Genomic DNA, 22,295 nt, shown 5'->3' with positions numbered 1-22,295 from the left:
AAAAGACAAATTCAGCTAGGTTTGTCTGACTTTTATTTCTAGAGTTCTCAAGGAGTTAATGATTCTTTGATAAATGATTAAATAGTAATAATTCAACTAAAACTTTATATTTTTCTCTCTGGGGAGTTGGCATTAACTTTGTTCAGCAGTGCCTGATGATTACAGATTAGTATCCCTAGTCTGTATTGAAAGGCTTGTTTTCCCCTCCCATAGGTGGCAGGATTGTCTGTGATGCAAGGCAAGGGAAAAATTAGCCAAATTTGATAAGAAAATCCACCCCCTCCCTTCAGCATTTAGAAAGTTATGCAACTGGAATGGCTTGGGTTATAAATAAAAAAAATACCACAAAAATAATGTTTCTTGAACAATTAATGTTACTACCCCATTATGATGAAACAGGAACTTTAATTGGAAATTACACTAAATGACAATATACAGCTGTAAAGAATGGCATTGTTTTGTGTCACAACCTTACTAGTATAAGTGATGTGGTTTTACATTGTTGCCTGTAAACATTGGATGGCACAAATGGAAATTTTGGAATGATTACCTTGCCACTAGGCAGATGGCCTTCATTAATAGCAATTATATGAATATGCTAGGCAGCCCAAGCATTATCTGAGAGGAGACATTATTAAGCCTCTGTGCAATTACTATGTCCCCATAATTTCCATGACTTCACTACAGGAGATTTAAAGCAGCTGCTGTTGTCACACTTTTTGCAGCTTAGAATACATTGATTACACAAATGAAATACACCCAAAATGGAGACCGTATTATATCATTGATCTTTAATCAGTACTTCCTCATTGGCTTTGGGCTAATTAAAGTTCAACTGTCAGAGATGACTTAATTATACATTTACTTGTAGTTGTGGTCAGCCTCTGTAGTTATTCTTCTGCTGTGCGCCTCCTTTCTTCTAAAGATAAATTGCAATATTCCCAAAAGGTTGCAATACTTAACAGTAACATCACACTACCCTCTTCTTACATTACTGTTTAGCTAGGTTCCTTGTATGTATTTGTTAGAATTCTAGTAAATAGTCCTAATTTGATTTTGTTAATTCTGCAGTTTTATGTACGTTCATGGACAATTGCACTAATAGAACATTGGATATACAAGTTAGCTTCTCATTTGCTTTCTCCACATTACCATTGCAATTTATTGTTGTCATATCATATCTGATTATATAAAACTCTGAGGAGAAAAAAGAATATTTGTTAAAGGTTTTCAAACTGCTGCTTCTTCATTTGAGAGATCAGCAGCCAGGTAAACTGGTGAGAAATATTTATTCCAGCAGCCTATTGGACTGTAAGGGTCAAGGACAGCATTAATATAGACTTGTATTCTTGCCTTGAAAGACCCTTAAATGGCTCTCTACTCTCACCTTCTAAAACCTTTAAGGCAATTCTTAGAAGTAGGTTTCAGTCTTTAGGCATGGAATTTCTTCTCAAAAAGAGAAAAAGTAGAGTCTAAATCTGCGTATTTTAACTCTGTTTTATCCACATGCGTCCCTAATATTTCAAAATAGAAACCGTGTCAATCTCACTCTCTCTTGCTTCCTTCCAAACCAGAAAGGTAACGCATGGGATGTACTCAACTAATAGGATGATGGGCTCAGCTTTGGCCAGCTCCTCTACATCCAGGTGCTGATTTTGGCTAGGCTTTGAGAAAGCTGTTTACATTCAGAGTACAGCTGTTATTGTCTGCATACTACAAACACCAGAGCCCATACTTACTGATAAAGTGCAAGGAATAACTATTTATGGATTCCTGGAACACTCCTCAACCAAACAGTTATTGGGAATAAGTTAAGAAATACCATTCCCCAAATTATGGCCTGTAGATCAGAAGTGCTCCAGTGAAAGCTGGATGATCACATAGTGTTGCTGTCTTCTTTTTTTCTAACTTCTATAAATGCAGAAAAAGCAGCTATGTCCAGGCCAGTATTTATTTTTAAAGGCCACCAATTTTGGGTGCTCAGAATTTAACTATTTTGAACCTTACCTTAAGAGTTCCTTAAGAGTTGCTGTACAAAAGCTGCCCTTGACTTCAGGTGGGTGGGAAGTGCTGAGCACTTGAAGAAAATCTGTCCCAGGAACACAAAAATAAGTCAAATGACCTAATAGGTATTTTCATTGTTAATTTTGTTTAATCTTATTACAATTACAAGCAATTTGAGTTGGCTTATTAAAATCCCTAGCATTCCTTTCCCATCAGAATCAATATTGCAGGAAGAAATAGGAGGACGCTGCTGCTAGGATACAGCATTTCCAGAATACTAGGAACAATTTTGGCTCATTTGATGCATGTCAGAGAGCATGCCAAAGTAGATGACATGACAGCATGCATTCTTGCTGCATCTGCTATGCCCTTATGGCTAGCACAGGAGGAACTGAGAGGCCACTGTCCCCTCCCTTCCAACTCTTGTGGGGTTGTTCACACTTCCTATGAGCTCCTGACAGTTAGTCTTTAAGGTGCAGGATTTCAGAAGACAAAATTCTCTATTCTAAAATTCTCTCTAAAATTCACCCTTTCACAGCAGTACTGATGCTCCTTTTCCCTTCCCTCCCACGCACACCAGTGTATAGTCCCAAACCAACAGCAAGATGAGGATATAATTGGGTCTCTCTCTTAGTTGTGCCTGACAGTTTTACGCAGAGAGTACATGCAAGTACAGTAAGAGACATGAATGTACATGGAAAAAGGACACTTACCAAGGTACAAATTAATAACAGCGGTGATCTAACTCAAATGTCTTGTTTTGTATCCGTGCCATCTTTTATACCTGTCAAGTATTTTACAAGAGTTATAACAACACTAATTCAAAACAAATATCAAGGCTATAACTCCAAAAGTGTGATACCTTAAATTAAAATGTTTATCCTTAAATTATTTTAAAGGATATTTCATCCCTGAACCATTTATTTTTTTTTGTTGTCTTCATATAAGTGTAATAATGCATTAGGATTCAGATCCATTTTTGGTTTTCGTAGTTCTTTTCCCTCCCTGAAAGAAACATTTTAATAAAATATCCTCATGTTATAAATGTTAGCTTTTATGTTTTCCTATTTCTTCCACGTGTTCTGTAACTAAAACTGTGGTAGCATTTCAGGAAGTTAAATGAGATTTAGTTCATTTACAGGTTTGAGCTTTTTAATGAGTTATCATTGCTGTTACACCAGGCAGAATGACGGCATGGTAGGGGCTTGTTCTGACAGCTGTGATAAACACGCAGATGTTTGTCTTTGAGAGTCATTGCTAACAGTTTTCCTGATACAAACACAAAACTCCTTACAAACTAATGAAAGATTATCATATGAAAATGTTCAAAATGCCTGCAACCTTCCATGACCATGTGCCTTGTATTTGATCAGGTATAAATGGCCAATTAAGACAGTGTCAGTCAGCTATTAAAAACTTTTTTTTCCCTGTGAGCTCTCTGAATTCAGTAGCTGCAGGAAACAATTTCTGTAATATTAGTTCTCTCCATCCTGTAAACTCTCACAGTGTATCACAGATATCCCTGCAGGGATTTAGTTTCTTTCATTCATTTCCGCTTTACTGTACTCATGGGTATGCGTTTGTTTTGTCCATTTTAAAAGAGAACTTGTTTCAGTGTGTTTTAAACGGCACAGTTGGAAGTTATTTTCATCTTGGACTACATGTGTGTGCACATGTGTACTGTCACAAGAATTACGCAACCAGTGTCATAGACCAGAGGTGGCCAACTTGTGACACAAATGGCCATAAGTGGCACAGGCAGGCTCTATGTGTGGCACGTAGCCAACAGGGTAGGAAGCAGAAAGCAGAGCAGCAGACTGGGTAGGGGGCACAGGGCAGGGAGCAGAAAGAACAGTAGGAGATGAGACGGGGGAAGGGGATCAAAGTGACACTCGGGGCTAATTTGTAGCACACCTGCCAAAAAGGTTGTCCCCCATAATCATAACCCATAACATTCCTAATACCAATTCACCATTTGCTCAAGTGACAAATATTTACGCTTGCGGAAGAAGAGTGCTTAAGCTTTTCACTTCACTGCCATGAAATTCCAAAATGATAGGGCATGCAGCATAGTGGAAACCACACCATTCTTAGATGACCTTGAATGTTTTGGTAGCAAGGTCGCTCAACATTTTACACAGTTTGAAAAAAGCGCCCCCTGGAACTCTCAGTCCCCTATTCTGAGTTGTGCAAAATAGCTTCTGTCCCAATTCATGTGATATCACACGCACACACAAAGTGCCATTTTCTAATACCTGTATCTGTTGGTACTAGCAAACAGCACTTTAAATTAAGCTACTTACAATAATTGCACACATGTGGATGGTGATGCTTTACTGTGCATTGGTAAAGTGCATGTGTAGTCCACAAAGTGTTTTTAAGAGTTGTAGAAGAGTTGCATTTGCTGTGATGCATGAAAGTGGAAAACAAAGCTAAGTGCTTTAAAGGCTTTATACCAAAAATTAGAACTATGAATGAACACTAACATACATCATGATTTTCCTTCATGCAAGTTCACACAGAAGTTCTGGCTAGACATCACTTTAAACCAAAGTGTGAAAATAACCCTACCTTACAATTGTAGCTCTTCAGTCTGAAATACTAAAATTTTACCTGGGACTCTCTGTATTAATAAAATTGCAAACAACCCCAGGCACCCGGTTTCCAGGTTGCTCCTGCAAATATATTCTTCAGCTTCCTTACAATTCAAGGAGGAGATCCCTCAGTTCCTCCAAATAGCCCTTTTCAGCTACTATGATGCTCATTTTGAGATTTCGGGTTAAGAGCTCAATATTGTAGGGTATATATCTGGCTTTATAAGCTTTTCTTTAGAGAGACAGACCAAAAGAAATTAGAAGTGTGATATATTTTACTTTTTTTTCTCTTAAATTAAAGCTTCTATTTAATATGCATGCCATATTAGTCAGTACAAGCTAGTAAGACTATTACACCCCTGAATTTAACAGTACCTGACTAGGTTTTATTCTATTTTTTTCTTTTTAAATAAATGATCATATATATACATGATTTGATATCAACTACTATGCATTCTATTGCCAATATTTCATTATAGTTAACAGTTCATCTCTATGTCAGTGCAAATATTCTGCCTACAGTCCTACAACTTTACTTAGAAAATGCCTGGAACGGATACTTATGTTCATATGCAAAGATAAGTGTTTTAATTTAAATTAGAAGCATTGATTTCTTGCTCTATCTGAACATTTATATTATTTCTGTTGGATGGAAGAAAATTCATGAACAACTATAGTTCATTTCTTTTCCACCCTGAAGTGACAAAACAAGACACGACATGTTAAATTGATCTGAGATGGCACAGACTCTCTTGCACTGATTTGTTTGTCATGGTCACCATAGGACACTATTTTCAAAGCCTCTTGTTACAGTAAATATCCCTAAAGATTCCCTCAGGCACTTGTAAATAAAGAGCCACACCTTTGTCATCATCTTTATGTAGAACATGTTGCCTAAGGCCACGTACAGAACATTACACTTTTAATGGTATAAGTGATTGGAAATTGGTCTATACCCATAACAGAACAGAAGTTTGGCAAACATAGACTGGTTTAAAAATAGTAGAATCCAGTTTAGGATTTGCATTCCCCTTCCCACCTCCTCTCACCAAAGGGCAAATGTGTGTTCTGTTCGCTACTGATCTAAACTACGCCACTTACAGAAAATTGTGCAACTTGGATTGATTACACCTAGTGCTTTTTGAATGTCTGTATCTAGCCTAAGCAACTATAACAATAGTGAATCATAAAACATTCTAAAAAGAAAAAAATCCTGTTGAATTTATAAGAATAGCAGTACGTTAAAAGTCTTTCATCGGAAGGTTTTATTACGTATGTTTGGATTTGCAAAAAGATATCATAAAATCTTTTCCTTGATGCATACTATGTGTTGAACCAAAAGCTTTGTTCTCATCTGTGAGAATTTAAAAAATGATCTCATTAACTTGAGAACAAAAAACATTTTCAGTTTATGTGCATATATAAGAAAGACAACAGGATGGATTCATTGTGTAGAACACATCTCTAAATACCTAAATTGGTACTGAGATAATGTAGGTAAGGAGATAGACATATTTATAGGCCCCCCTGTATGTTTTGTATATGATACAAGAATGGGTAATCAGTACCCTCTGAAAGTCTACAGGGTTTATTGGCACATGTACAGTTAATCCTTTCATTGCTGTTTAACTTAATAATACAAAAGTCATTTAGATATATATTTTATTCTCCTCAGTCTCAGATTATATTAAACATTATGTAACAATCAAATATGGAAATTGGATTTACTATTGTATCAAGCTGGTATTCCACACAACATCATCTGTTGCTTGTAGTGATAGAGTTCAAACTACATGAGAGAGGTTTTTTACTTAAATAAATATTACAGATTTTATGATCACCCTGGTAATGCTTATGATGCTTTAGAAGACACCATTTTAAATATGCTATCTTTTAAAACCTTTCCAATCCTTTCAGATTTTTTTAAGTTCCACCTTTACATCATAGTTTTGTCCAACTTAGCTCAATGACATACTGTTCTCTCACCAAGGTGCAAATTAATTACCTATATAATTGCTACCTCAGCCTGCCACAAGCACCTTGATAACCAGTGAGTGTATGATTATCCACTGCCACTTGTCATATCCAAACTAGATAATAAATATTTTAAATACACTGTCAGGAAATGTTTCTGAATTTGGAATATGGTATTTTAGCTAATTCTCAGCACAATTCACTGCCATACTAGTTGATTAACTCAAATATACGCGGCTAGTTTGTGGCTAGCAACAACATTTGTAGTTGTACAAGGAGAGATAATGAAGATAATCAAATCTCATGCTTAAAGACAAAAGCAGGCCTGAAGGTATTAAGAAAATACATGATTATATAATTGGCTAGGTACATTACAGGTTTTGAAGCAATTTAGTGCCAGGGATGGAAGGGGCCATAAGGTCTTCTGTTCAAACCCTTTGTACAGATGTAAACAACTATAAAGAATACTGCATTACTGTAGCAAAATAACAATTTGATCTGGTGTGACAAATCTTGTGTTCCTACAGCATAATGATTAGAGATACTACTGAACAGCTACCTGAAGCAATACTGGTTAGGTTTAATCCATTTTATACCTGGTTTAACACCAGCAAAAGTGATTTCAAACTAATCACTCGCTCAGTCATCTCTATACTTGGTTTTCCTGGGATTTTTGGTTTTTAAGATTAAGAACAAATGGCTGCAGTAGACTCACATTATGTGAATGTCTGCATTGTCTTCAATAAGGTTAGGATTTCCCCCTAAGCATAGAGAAGCAATATGTTTTGGCCTGTACATTTTATTTGTCTCATCCCTATAGACACTACTTTTCTGAACTGTTGTTGTACTGTTTATATGCTGCTGATAGAATCAAACTTCTACTTTTAGAAAGTGTCTTGCACTTTGGAGGTTTTCTAAACTTGACCTCTATCTTTCTTCAGCGTATTAGAAATACAACCGTTTATCTTTAGTATAGTATAAATATAAAATATATTGTGCATTTGTAAGCACAAATTAATCATCTATTCAATGTGACATTTGTATGAAAAACAAGTTATCTGTATACAAAACCATTGCATATCTGATCCAGCACAGGCATGTTGTAGGCTTTTCCTTATAGAGTTGGAAACAGCTAGAGACCAACGGTTTCATTCAGAATAGGCAATACACAAAAGAAAGCAATTCTTTGTCCAATTTGCATGGGAAAAGATGACTCAGCTTATGCCTTTTGCTCAAAATAATAAGAATTGAGAAAATCCTATGGCTTTGTAAAAGAAATACAGAACTCAATTGCTGTGTAATATGGTCTTGCAGAAATTACACTGAATTCCTATAGAGAGGGGCTCTTAGCGATTCTAACCAGACCTATGTTTCACCATTTCTGTTTCAAGCAATGTCCTTCTGTCCTGCTAGGCAGCCTGTGAATCCCAATTTCTAGGCCCTAAACAGGGCATCTGCAAAGACAGGAGAGTCTACCTTCTTTAATCCTAAGCAATAAATACTGAAGGTCACTGAAGGGGAGCGCAATTTGTAAACATCTAAGTCTTCCTTCTCCTGTTTCTACCTTAGTCTTCACTACATCTTGTAGTCAACAACTCCCAGTTCATAAAAATTGTCTCCTACCATAGCATTAGAACTCTATCACCTCCTATTTCCATCCATGGCCAAAGACTTAGAGGTAAACATAATAAGAAAAAATGTCATATCTGTATTATTTGGGTGGGTGAAAAGGGAGGCTTAGGGACAAGAAAATATATAACAAGGAAAAAAAAAGAGTGGGTAGAAAGAAACAAGTATTGGCAGATTTAATTTTATGCCACTTACCTGATTATATGGGGTCTCACTGTTTCCAGTGCCCTCTTGTTCCTTATGCTGACTGCCATCCCCTACTCCCCATCCTGAGTCATGGCTGACTGACAGATCTCAGCAAAAAAGATTCTTTAATGCTTGCTTCTAATATCCCTCCTTCAGATCTTTCTTGGAAATTTGTCTTTTACCTCTACCTCCTTCCTCCCTGGACCACAAGGGTGCTCAGAGGTCACAGATACTCACAAGATAATTTTGAAATGGATTTATACAGTTCAAGGCAATCACTAGGGACACCTATACATGTGCTCCAGGGTTGGCATTTTAATTTACGCAGCTCCCAAAAGGAGCCCCCTGGGAGCCGCTCTAGTTGAAACGTCCGCAGCATCTTCTGTATTCAGCATTCCTCACTTCAAAATGGCGGGGGCACTTTAACTAAAGTTAGTCAAACGAGCTTTAGTTAAAGAATTCCCACTGCCATTTTGAAATGTGGGGATGCTGAATACATGACATGATGCAGCACACTTAATAGAGTCTGCTCTTATGTGTTCTAATCACTGCAGTATCATTAATTGAGTCTGCTCTGATGCGTTCTAATCAGAACTTGACCGAGCATGTGTAAAAACTGGTGATGCATAGGGGGTGCATGGGGCTGCACATTCAGTCCAAGAGTGCTGGTGCACCCCCTGACAGGCCATGTTCCCCGCTTAGGCGACGGGCAGGGCAGGGCTGGCAGGAGCGTCGGTGCCCCTCCCCTGCAAGCGCCGGCTGGGATGCACCAGGTGAAGCACTGCAGCCACTTCCGGGAGCGCTGCAGCTGCTTCCCAGTTGGCACAATTGGCTGCAGGGGACCCTGGTTCCTGGCTGGTCACTGGGGGGGGGCAGACTAAGGTGGCACCAGTCCTCCATGTGTAAAAATGCCCTAGAAGAGGTTATTTGTTGGTATAATTGGAGACGGCTGTCATAGGTGTGGAAAATGGTGGCACCAGAGATTGAGAGACTTTCAGATATCATGAGAAACAAGTTTCTGACTGCAAGGAAACCATATGTAGTTGTAGGGTAACAAATGTACAGTTCTATAATTGTGATACTGGGGTGCATAGTTTTATGATGGAAAAAAATTATCCTCCCTGGTGTAAATTTAGTTAAATTCCTTGTTTTGTTAATATAACAACTTTTTTTTTGTTTCTGTGAACATTTTAGGTATATCAATATATGCATGAAACCATAACTGTTAACGGCTGCCCAGAATTCCGTGCCAGGGCCACTGCAAAGGTAGGACATGTGCAGCTATTGAAATCTGTGTTACCAAAGTTACCTAGTAATTGACTGTGCGCGTGTGTGTTTCAGGTATTCGTGTGTACACTGTAAGAAAATTTAGACATCAGTGGCAGCCCAGAGTCTAGAACCAGTGCTACTTCCCAGGTAACAATCACAATGGAAAATTTAACCTTTATGCTGCTTCTGTAGCTTAAGAAAAGAGAATGATTTAATGGAATTTGATGGTTTACTGAAAAAATCAGTTTGGAAAAACAAATCTACTGGTTCATTCTGTAGAATAATACCTGAAACATCAATACTTTTACTGAAAAATTTCCTTTAAGGTTCATCCCTATACTTGTGTGGTCTGTTCTAAATCTTGTGCGTGTCAGTTGGAGAGAGAAACTGAACACCTATATCTCCATTTGAAGTCAGTGGAAGATGGAGGTACCCATCACTTCTGAAAAACAGGCCCTAGGTATTTCCATTTGCTAAAAGTGAATGGTAGCTATGTACAGACTCCCCTGTATCAATGAAACCATCTCATCTATATTCAAATACATGATATGTATTGTATTTCACTTCATGGATAAAAATAATTGCTTTCAGACAGGAGGTCCAACAGGGAATTACTTCTATCCCTTAACATTTGGTGCGCAAGATTAGCCTTTCCTTCGTAAAAGGGATATCATTCAGAAAAAATAATTTAGAAAAGCCAGAACTTTTACCGGAAAAAAGATGCTTTCAGGGCTAGTCCTTTTTCCAATGAATGCTATGGCAAAACTCACACTGACTTGAATGGGAATAGGATTTTACCTTTGTGAGTTTGCATTAGGGATTACTGTTTAAAAATAGGCCCCAAAAATAGGTAATGATTAAAATACAGTATTGGAGAAAAGTGTTATCTAGAGTAGCCAGTGTTTTTAGTTTAACTAGCCTACTGTACAATAAACTGAAATAAGTTTTCCTGAATTAGACAATTTATTTCATTCTTTGTCTTGAATTAGTGTTATTAAAGGCTGATTTCTTATGATTTTTTAAACCTTTTTTCTGATTGAAACTTCAAATGAACAATGTAGATTTGTAAGGTTTATGTTAGATCATGAATCTGTTTATCTCTAGGTAAATACCAAAACATACTACTATGTGGTATAACAAAGGAGGGTGAGGGTGGAATTCTGAATAGTATCTGCCATTCTCATTTCTTATTCATTTAGAACAGCAGGGTTACAGAGCAATGTTTCAATATCGCAATACTTCCTGGTTATTTCTGGGCTGTCTGCATTGCATTCTCCTAGTCACAGTGCATTCATGTCTGACATTTAATGTATGCATGATGACAAGGTTTGCATGAACAAGTACATGTAACTGAGAATGATCCATTATATTCACAACATCCACTAGCTTCCATTAAGCATAAACCTTATTAGAATGCTGAACAAATATTAACACATTGCAGAATTGCTATAATAATTTCTGTTATGAGGATATATTGAAAACTTGATACAACTTTTCTAATGTTAATGTAGTGCTTTAACAGAGTGCATAATTAAAGACAGTTGCTAGTGAACGGCTAATGAGAAATGTTTTATTTTCCTGAAGCATTCTTTACAACATTTGACATTTTTTTTTGGTGTTTAGAACAAATTTAATTAATTTATAGTTCCAAATCCAAAATATTTGTAGCTTATTTTTCCAAACCAACCTAGTTTAAAGAAAGCTACCAGATATACACTTCTGCTGCTATTCCAATGGTTATTAATGAGTCATTGCTTAATTCAAGGGGAAAACTTTACTAAGAATATAAAAGAAGTAAATAAAAAGATCCTTTTTAGAATCTCTTTTTTAATGAAAAATGAAATAATAAATGCCATACACATGGGGAAGGAGTGCAGAATAAACATTGCAGTTCATCCAGTTTATATATCCGCTAAAAGCACAGAAAAAAAGTGTATATTGTCTTGCACAGCAGTAAAGCAAATACTTTGCCGCAAAACAACAGTCCGTTTTAGTACAGAAGTTAGAGTGGTTATACAGGATAATTGGCAATCAGGCCTGCTGGGATCTGGTTGTAGTTCTGCCAATAATTTCCTGGGTGACCCAGTACCATAGCAAGGGCAGTGCCAGCAGTGCTTCTGCACCAGGCACCTGGACACACCACAGGTGTCGACTTGGGGGCTGCAGTGGGGCAGGAAGCAATAAAAAGCAGCTGCTGCTGACAGTCACAAGATGGCAGTGGCAACCACAAGTCACGGTGGCATCTGTACCGGGTGCACAACTGCATCCCTAAGCTGCTGGAGTTACTTTAGACAAGTCACTTTTATCATCTGTGCCTAGCCTTACCAACATATTTCAAAGGGGCAAATGGAACTTAAGATTTGTAAAATGCTTTTACAAAAAGGTATGCTAGGACTTCAAAATATTACTTTCATATTAATTAATTCTTCCTACACCACAAACAGGGATTAACAATGTTCTCATTATACAGCCATATCATTGTCTTTTCTTTCAGGCAACTGTTGCTGCTTTTGCAGCAAGTGAGGGGCATTCACATCCTCGAGTGGTTGAACTGCCAAAGACAGATGAAGGCCTGGGCTTTAACGTGATGGGAGGAAAGGAACAGAATTCTCCTATATATATTTCTCGCATCATTCCTGGAGGGGTGGCAGAAAGACATGGAGGACTGAAGAGGGGAGACCAGCTGCTTTCTGTTAATGGAGTGGTATGCAAAAGTTTTATATAGATTTATTTTCCAGATTTTTATTTTTTCAGATTATTTTGGTACCATGGTTTAAAATGCTGACATATGGCAAAAAGTATTAGCTCTGCAGTAAGGGACCTTCCATAGTGTAACTGTAGTAAACCAAACAACTTTATGCCCTCACAACCTTTACTGCCATGGTGGTCATCCTGAAATGTGGTTCTGCTATAAGAAGTGGTCTTAAGCCACAATACATGTTCAGTTTACAGATATCTTTCCTAACCAGCAGCGGATCCAGCACTGGACCAAGGGGACTGCAACCACATCCTCTTTTGGCTATGCTTTGCATGTGCAGTGGTCAGCACTGGACTTCTGCTACAGTTCTGGAGTGGGCATTATGAACTCACCAGCTGATCACCATGAGCTATGGCCAAAACCACTACTTTCATATGGCTCCAGAGCCCAGGGGGTGATGCTTATTCCCTCCTTTCCCCTGCCAAGGAATTCAGCAGGGTTGGGGGAGGGAAAACAGTGGCATCACTCACCTCCTACCCTCACTGCACATGCAGAGCTCTGGCAGGAGCCTGTGCTGACCAGGCAGTGGGCTCAGAAATAATTATGCATGTGTGACGCACCCAAACGAGGGGTGCGTCACCAGCACCTCCTGCACCCTCCACATGCAGGTTAACCTTTGTCCATAACTGCTAGCCCTGCAAATTCCAGGTGTGAAAGGAGAGTCAAACTAGCCTGTTTTCTTCTTGTTTTCCAGTGCTAATAACAAAAGCTCTGCAGGACAAATTAAGCCTCAGTGACATTTGGGTAGTCTCACAGCTTTCAGTGATTTTGCACAAATGCAATTAAGAGGAACTAAGTCTGCTGGTGATTCATATAAAGAGCAGAATCCAGCTGACCTTCTCTTTTGGGTATTGGTTCAGTTGTGTTATTTTTGTCAGTAAAGTAGTCAGAGGTGAGTGAATGCAGGCAGGAAGCACACACTAAACATGAGGGTGCTGCTTTCATGGCAGAACTGCCCTTTCAGATAGAATGCTCTGTAGTAGCAAGGAAGTTGAAAGAGCAAGGGATTTTGGAAAATGCAGAGAGCAGAAAAATCAGGAACACCCCCCCCCCGCCCCCCCCATGTCTTTGGGCCACAGTCTGTCCTCCAGTCTACCCATGTTTCTCTTGCACATGGTTTTCCTAACACCCCTATATTTGTTATGGGAGGTGATTAATAAAATTAATACATTATACATTTTTAGTGTGAATGCAATTCATGTACAAAAAAAAAGCACTTCAACAAGATGGTTTCAAACAGTCTAAAGACTCAATAGTACTGAGTTATGATTCTACCATTTCTTACAATTTTGGTTACATGAACATAGTCAAAGCATACTACAGTATTTTCTGTCTGTGTCACATTTGTCACCAAATGAGGTCCAGTTTCAAGGAGGTGATTCTGTTTTCATTAAATATAAAATCACTGCAGCAGAAACTGAGTTGTGCATTAGTCAGCTGTTTGTACCTTGCCCTGTTCACAAACGTATTAAATCAGTGAGGTAGAGATGAAATGTCAATACGCAGTCTGTGTAAAATATAAAAATAATATAACACATTCAGCTGTATAACCTCACACTTCTACTTGGCAATACTGTACCCTCACAAAACCCATAATCTTATATTCCTTAGGCGCATACAGTTTCTATTCACATTTCCCATTGACCATCACCACTTCATAAGAGACATATGCTCAGACTCAAAAGTATTTTATAATAAGCTTGACAGAAGGGTTTCCTACTGAATTTTATTTTCAGATTGGGTGTGTAAAGAATATTAAAGCATCAGCTGCCATATATTCTTTTTCTCAGTGTATCACATCTGTGGTCATACAGTTTTTCCAATAATATCTTAAAAAGAAATTCTCCTATCCTCTTCAATTTCCATATAAAAGGATCCTTCTCAAATACATGCAGACCTGCACCGATACCAGTTCTAAAAAAAATGGACTTTTAACATAATTGTTGCCTGTGAACAATCCTATTCTGAGTAGAGGATAGATTATGCATATTTGCTGATTGAACATGTACAATAAAACACAAAATACCATGCAAATAGGGTAGCTACACAAAAAGATCAATGGACCTTAAAAAGTTATTTTTAATACTTTATCAGTTATTAAGCATCTGAACTTTACCGGCTGGTGGTGGATCAAACAAATCCTATTGATATTTAACACCATTTTCAAAGGATCAAGGGGAGAATGCAGATAAGGGAGATTAAATCTTCTAAATTGACCTACAGAATGCATCAAAAAAAGTCCTTTTTACTATCAATTACAGCTGACTAGACACTTAAAAAAAAAATAATTGGAGAGCATTTAAATTTTAGAACACATTGGTTTTTTACTCTCTTCTCATTTCTTTGTGAATATTTTAAAATTTATTTACAGGAATGTACACTAAAACAAATATTAAGCTAATATCATAGAAAAGAAATGTCCAATCAACATGCACTCTAGAGAACTGGTTCTTAGACTTATGCTTATCTGGAGAAGTGACAGAAACATATCTGTGATCCACGTCTAATCAAAACAATTCAGTGAATGACGAATGTTAAATACTTAAAACAATACTTGTTGCTAACAGCTCACAAACCAATCTCAGATTGACTTATATCCACCCAAATACATTTGTGCAATAATTGAAAACACTAGGAAAAAAAATCATGAAAATAGCGAACTGTTTGCAGACAACTTGAGAATAGAAGACAAAAGGGCTATGTTTAACTAACATATTGTTCCTTGTGAATAGTTCACCCTGCCCTCCTCTCAGCTCATCTGATGTAAATCAAATACACAGCACGTGCAGTACAACAGACTGATCAGCAGTGGAACATGAGATGAAAATGAAATATCTGCAGCTTGCTTATGTTCGTGTGTTGGTAGTTATCCAATTTTCTAATTATCAACATAAAAACTAGGGTTGTGTGCTCAGAATTCATATTAGTAAATCTCAGTATGACTGGTTAGGGTTGTTTAAACTGCCTCATCAAAATTGAAAATAAATTAAAAAAATAAAATACTCTGTCAGTGTGCTGGGGATTCTGTAATACACTCGTGTCCTGAACTCACTGCAAGTAAAGGAAATTGAAAACAGCGAGCTCTGCAGATGGCCCAGCAGTGGTACATACAGATAGCCATACATATCTGGCACAGATTATGGCAGATCAGATACCTAGTGTGAGACAGAGATTGAAGGGGATTCAACATAGGTTTATATGAACTAATTCTCACCCAAAAGCTTTTACTTTAGCACTTTTAATAGGAATACTCACCAATTTCCTGACTTGATCAATATAATCAGATTCTTTTTTCTTGTCTGCAACTGAGTGGGGGTATTTTTTTCCTATAATTATTTATGCCTAGATAGTGATGATTAGTGCTTCCCTGCACAATATCTGCAATTGCTTTACCTATCGTTATCTCTACAGTAGGTCTTTTACTATTATTCTGCTTGATGGCACCTGCCAATGCCACAAGATTAAAATACATAAAATCCTAACTTGCACTTTAAATATATATCCTTCCCTTTACGGTTTTTCTGATGGTCTAATAAAGAGGGGAGGAAGCCAGGTCTAGTGTTAAACAATATCACCCTATTTCTAGATCTTTATTAGAGTGAATGTGTGGTGTCCTTTGCTAGATGATATGTTTGATGGGCAGTCCAGGACCAGGGCCTCATCCTTACTATAAGATTTAGCCATCATAGTTCAGTGAAAAAATTATAATGATCACATCTGCAGCCAACACAGCTGATTCAGGAAACTCCACTGTAGCTATCCAAATCAGACTAGCAAAAGAGTCGTTGGTCTGCAGAGATGGTTTAACTATAGCAGTAAAAACTCCCTTTGTTGGTATAAGATGCATTTATGTACTATGAAGACTTTGGTGTTAAAGCTGTAATGGTATAGTTTTTACTGGTAACATCTTCTTAGTATTGAAAGTCTTCTTAGTATAAACTAGTGCTGTTTGGCTTCTAGAGGACAGATAGCTCCAGAGAGAGAGTTTCTACCACAAGTTGCTATACCATTGCCTGACCACTAGGTAGCAGGGGAGTCAATAACAGCCCATTTGTGTTGAATAAATGACTAACCCAGTGGTTCTCAACTTTTTCAGACTTTAGGCACCCCATGTTTGGCTCAAGGCACCCTTTAGAAAATTCCAGCTCTTAGTTTTTCCTTGTTTTTTGACTACAGAAAAATAATAGAGCAATTCTGTTGAAAAGAACTCAGGCAGACTACAACAAATCAGAACATTTTTAAAATTATGAATTGATGTTTGAAATCTCTGAGTTTATCTTGTAAATCACATTTGCACACCTAACAGTGTTTGCATTGCATAGCACCCTGAGGTGCCCTTCAAAAGATCTCAAGGCACCCTAGGTGGTGCATCACCCCGGTTGCGAGTCATTGGACTAACCAAGATGAAATTGAACACAGTTGCAGGAATGCAACCTGTATATCAGTGTAACTTATATCAGTATAACTCTTCTTGACATTGCAAGAATAATTTTACAGCAGAGTAGAGTGACTTATACTCATGTATGGCTGTATGTTGTCTGTCCACTCAACATTTATTCAGATTTCAAAGGTAGATTACATCACCATAAATACATCACAGGTCCACACTAACTTAATGTTGGTTGATAGTACATGAAGCCGAGCAAGTCAAGAGAGCAAGCTTTACACTTTTGTTGTTAGGGTTTCTTATATATATTAGTTTCATCTTCTTTGTTATAGTTGACAGCTGTTGCCCTGATTCTGCATTGTTCAAATCGATGGCAATTTTCCATTGACCCAAATAAGAGCCTTGTCAAGCCCTTCACTTCTAATTTGAAAAAAATGGTGATAAGCTGGAAAAATGAGGATGGAGATTTCTGGTAAAAAAAATTAACCAGTGGGAATTGCAATAGAAGTTTGTAAGTATATTGAGATGTTATCTACAACCATGTTGAACCCATAAAGCACAGACATGATCAGCTGCTTACTACAACAACAATGTTTTTAGGTAAATAACTGCACATAAAACTAAGAACATGTAATTCTGATTTAACTGCCTCTTTGTGCCTTGGTACACGTTACTGTGAGCCAACACAAATGCTTATCAGTGTTAGTGCTAGCTTGAGTTTGAAGCAGTCACACTTCAGACCATCAGGGGTCTGAAGGACTGAAAGGTAAGAATTCCCTGCCCCCTCATTCCAGGCCTTCCCTCTGCCCCCCACATCTTCCAGAGCTCCCCCCTTGTCCCTCAGGATCCCCCCCCCACCCTTTCCCATGCTTACTTGTGGCTGCCCACACTGTCTGTCCTGGGGAAGCGGGCAGGGAAAGGGTTAATCTGGTTGCCCAGCCCCTCCTGCCAGCTTGCTGCTCTTGGACTGAGTGCTCAGAAAGCAGGGGCAGCAACCAGGCAGGCAGGTTAACCCTTCACTGCCTGCTTGCCTGGAATAGACTGTGCAGGCAGTCACAAGCAAGTGCGAGGAAGAGCAGGGAGAGGGGAGGGAAGTGGGGATATGGGGGGCTGTGGGGGGCAGTGAGCCCAATCTGGGGCAACGAGGAGGGAGGGGTGTTTATACTCAGGCGTAGCTGTAGGTTAGAGTGGTTACACGTTAGTACAACACAAGCAGGGTAACAGATCAGAGATAAACGTGCACTGGAGTGGCTAACTTTGAAGAGCCTAACAAGTGCTTAAAACTAGTTTCAGGTGTTAATGTACTGACAGTCCAGATGTTAAGAGCTCCAGGCATCACCTAATATTACCATGGGACAAGGCTCTTATAAACTGCACCATAGCATAGCAAAAAAATAAACTCCAAGTACTGTAAATATAGATGGTTCAGTTGCTGTGGATGCCCAGGATTAATGCCAGTTCATATTGGCCTAATTCATTAGAAATAAAGTGATATGCAGAATGATGGAAAACAGCATATGTCTAGTTTCAAAATTAGCAGTCACTCCATAGAGATCGATATGGTCATGCCACATATTAATGACTTATTTAATAGCTAGTGTCCATAAGTACTGCATGTGTTCTCTGCTGATTCTTTATTAAAAAAAATGCATGTTTTGTGGTTTAAAAAGTTGAGCTGATTTCTAGTTTGTATCTGAAATATTTTCTTTAGAAGTTTTCAAATACTCTGTTCACCTACTGTTTTCCATTTGAACTATTGTGTGTATTAGAACCAACAAATAAGAGCTAGTTCTTGCACAAAACCATGCTCTAATACTTTCAAGCATTATAGAGTACTTTTATCTTCTCTGCTGCAGTTGTGTGCACTTAAATACAAAATAGTGCATGTTTAATTCTGAAAATCCAGTACATTTCTGATGATAATCAATTCCTAATGAATGATCTCTATCACAAAACAATAGCATGTGGAATGTCTTCCTCTGGGAATGGTATCAAATACATGTAATGGATACCATACAGAAGCAAATAAAAATGGGTATTTAGTAGTTCAAGGCTCTTTCTCATTCTAGTTACTAACCCCATAATGGTTTGCATATTCATTTCAGTACCTGAACTGTTAAACCTCCTTCTCTAATTTGAAATATATTTTCTGGAGCATGCTCACATTTCTGCAGATACATTTAAAACCCCATCAGTTAAATTAAACACTTATTCTGTGAGACAGTGTTTTTCAAATATGCTGAAGATCATGCGACATGAGACGATGTGATCATGAGAGGTTTTGAAGATGAAGAAGACACAAAATTGTGTTATGCAGTTCATTGCTGTAAAAATAATATCATCCTTTTGCTTTTAGCAGCTTTTGCTGTTATTTGTAGCTCAGTGTGCCACAGCAAAAATAATTGATATTTATTGTTATCTTACACCTGATATTCACAATATATTATAAGTGAGAAAAATAGACAGAATTTTCTTTTTAATGCCTGACAATTCCTAAAAGGATGCCAAATTCTTTTAATATAATTTGGACTTCAGCTATCTTGAGTACTGCTGCCTTTCTTTGAAAGTTTGAATTGTATGAGTATAGTTTCCTTTTATATAGCATGATATTTATAAAAGCTTCAATGTGTCATATCTGGCAAAGCTTTGGTTACTCTTTTTATGGAAAAAATATTAAAAAAAGAAAAAGAGCTACAATTTACATGAAAGTCTCAGCTGTTGATTTTTGCACAGAGATAATTTTGTTTGCTGGAACATAGCCTAAAACACATGTGGGCAATCAACTACCATTAGAGAATGTTACTTTTCCTCCTAAGGTGTGGAACAATTTGCACTCCTAAAATGCACTCCAGTCAAGCAATTTATTGGAAGAAATTAAATATCCCTTTTTTCAGCCAAATTGCCTCTCCCTTCCAGAGGTCTCCTATTTAAAACAGCATAAGCATAGAAATAATTTCACAGTAGACACCACTTAATAGAAATTGTTCTTCAGAGAGAGAGTGTTTCAGATCTGACAGTTTGTTCCTGAAAGACTGCAGAGCCCTGATTAAGAACTAATTTTTCTCCTCTTTCCTTTATTTCTCTCTTTGTACTCTTCTGCAAATATAGTACTAGCTATGTGCAACCATATTAAGTCTCAGTAAAATTTGTAGGTTAGTCTAAGCTACGTAGATTGAACCAATAAGCAAGTGAACAGACCTTCACTTTTGATTCCAGAAATGTAGCAGCCACAAGCCCGGCCAGAGGCTGGGGGGCACTGGAGCATACCTCCCTGCTCAGCTGGAGCAGACATCTTGGACCAAGGCTATCCAGCCTACTATGCAAGGGAAGATTTACAGGGGAGGTACAAAGCATCCTGGGATGCTGGGGGACTGTGAGTTAACTTGAATCTGGAGGGGATCTGGGACAGAAGTTCAGTAAACCAATTTAACCTAAAATCAGTTAAGTCTGATACTACATCCATCCAGGTTTATCTTAAACCAGTTTCAGCCATTTTGAAAGTGGTTTATATGCACTGAACTTCTGTTATGTTACAGATTTGAACCAGTTTCCAATTGCTTATACCAATTTATGTGTAATTTCTGTCTCTAGCCTTTGGGTCCTCTCCCACTCTCCAGGGTTCTTTCCTTTGTTTAACTTAATCTCTCTGGGCCTCTATTAGGCATTGACTTAAATGCTTATGTAGGCTGGGATTATTTTACTTAGGCAGGGATTATTTTTATATTTATAAGTTTTCATGTATATGTATGTTACCACAGAGCTCTGTGCCCTATTACTGTACATCAACTCCTTGGTGGAAGCATTCAAACCAATCTATCCTGGACAAGGGAGAAATAATCATATATGTATAAATTTATCCTCATATGAGTACAGTAAGACTTAGCTTCAGTATAACTACTTGCAGGAGGAAAAAAAACACAACAACATGATTCTGGAAACCAAGGCCCTGTTCTGTTACTTGATCCTTGGCCTCTATGTTTTACTTTTATAGGTGTAGTTTGATACCACTTTCAATATATATTACTAGCTAGATAGAGAAAACAGTTCATCTTGCAAAGGCGACTAGCTAAATGATTAATTGAAGACATGTACTAGCCAGCCTAACTCCAGTTCAGTAAAATCTGTAAGTATGAGGCTGTCCTTTTAAATTCTAAATACATGCATAGCTTCTGAATTTTTGTGGGTGTGCTCACATACATCAAGTTAAATTCTAACGTCCTGTATAGAACTCTTGCATGATTAGGGCCTAAGAAATGAAATTCCCAGGCCCCCTCTTATCTGTATTAAACATACATACTCAGACTCATCATATTCCTTTTTTTCCTTATCAGATAGCAAAATTCAGAGTTGTTTATGTAATAGGTTTGATCACCTTTTCTGGAATTCAGTAGTTCTTGCATTTTCTTTTTATGAATTAAAACCATTGGCCACATCCAGATAAGTGTGGCTATGCAGTATATGGCACCACATCTGCAGTGCCACATACTGCACATTTGGCTGTTCTCCATGCTGCAGGGGAGCAGCACAGGGGGTTGGGAGGATTTGACCCCTGGATATCCAAGGGTCAAAAGAACCCACACAAAACAAAACAAACAAGCAAAAAAATAGTGGAGCAGCATACACAGGGGCAGTGTGCACCACTCAAAACCAGAGCCTGGCTAGCCAGAACCACATTCCAGCTGCCACTCAGGCTCCAAGTGGCAGGATCTCCACTGCTGGAGACGGGCAAGGCTGCTGGGGCCAGCCCAACGCTGGCCCCAACCTCTCCTACTCCACCCAGGGTAACCTGTCATGCGTCAGAGGGCGTGTGGCACAGAGGAACAACTATCAGCAGCACAGGGTGTCCCACTGCTCGTTGTTCCACGGAACCAAGTGTCCACATTCATGTGTATGTAGCCATTGAGTACATTTATAAAGTTCCCTCCCTGTTTCTGTGTAGATCAGAATTTAGCTCATTTTTACATTGGAAATGCTACCGATAAGCAAAATGGGCTATATTTAAACTGCAAAGACAGATGAGATCCCAAAGTTGTGTAAATATTATTTGCATTATTTTCTCTTGCTAATGACCACTTGGAAAAAAAGGAAAACAGCTTAAACATCTGACAGTTTCTATGGCAGCAAGTGCAAGAAGACTCAGTATCTTGACAACTAATTCTTCCCTTCTGGCTTTCAGAGTGTGGAAGGTGAGCACCATGAAAAGGCAGTGGAGCTTTTGAAGGCTGCTAAGGATAGTGTAAAGCTAGTGGTACGCTACACACCCAAAGTGCTGGAAGAGATGGAAGCTCGCTTTGAAAAACTGAGGACAGCACGACGCCGGCAGCAACAGCAGTTGCTAATTCAACAGCAGCAGCAGCAACAGCAGCAAACAACACAGCAAAATCATATGTCGTAGGTGAGAGTATTCATTGGTCTTGCTTTTGGCTGTGCACCTCTTGCCAGCTGATAAGCATTGACTGCAATGGGGAATGAAGGTTGCTCATCACTTGGTAGA

General features: G+C 38.2%; 1 protein-coding gene and 1 long non-coding RNA gene across 5 annotated transcripts in view; one reads left to right on the top strand and one right to left on the bottom strand.

The window, feature by feature from the left end:
• The window catches only part of LOC109284747 (uncharacterized), a 96,691-nt gene that overhangs the window by 33,052 nt on the left and 41,344 nt on the right, over window positions 1–22,295 (bottom strand). For all 3 annotated transcript variants that reach the window (XR_002092314.2, XR_009461627.1, XR_002092313.2), the window contains exons 2-3: window positions 2,718–2,788; window positions 2,008–2,089 (exon numbers count right to left, since the gene is read on the bottom strand). This is a non-coding gene — a long non-coding RNA (uncharacterized LOC109284747). The remainder of the gene's footprint in view (window positions 1–2,007; window positions 2,090–2,717; window positions 2,789–22,295) is intronic.
• The window catches only part of LIN7A (lin-7 homolog A, crumbs cell polarity complex component), a 63,792-nt gene that overhangs the window by 35,408 nt on the left and 6,089 nt on the right, over window positions 1–22,295 (top strand). For both annotated transcript variants that reach the window (XR_002092312.2, XM_014595827.3), the window contains exons 3-5: window positions 9,582–9,653; window positions 12,151–12,360; window positions 21,978–22,196. Coding sequence is in view for 1 of the 2 variants with exons in the window: in XM_014595827.3 (XP_014451313.1) it covers window positions 9,582–9,653; window positions 12,151–12,360; window positions 21,978–22,196 (501 nt within the window). In the remaining variant the exon portion in view is untranslated. The remainder of the gene's footprint in view (window positions 1–9,581; window positions 9,654–12,150; window positions 12,361–21,977; window positions 22,197–22,295) is intronic.

Source organism: Alligator mississippiensis, chromosome 4, assembly GCF_030867095.1.
Source record: "Alligator mississippiensis isolate rAllMis1 chromosome 4, rAllMis1, whole genome shotgun sequence".
Lineage (NCBI taxonomy): Eukaryota > Metazoa > Chordata > Crocodylia > Alligatoridae > Alligator > Alligator mississippiensis.
The sequence above is the reverse complement of the archived record's forward strand: the minus strand, read 5'-3'. Positions and strand labels throughout refer to the sequence as shown.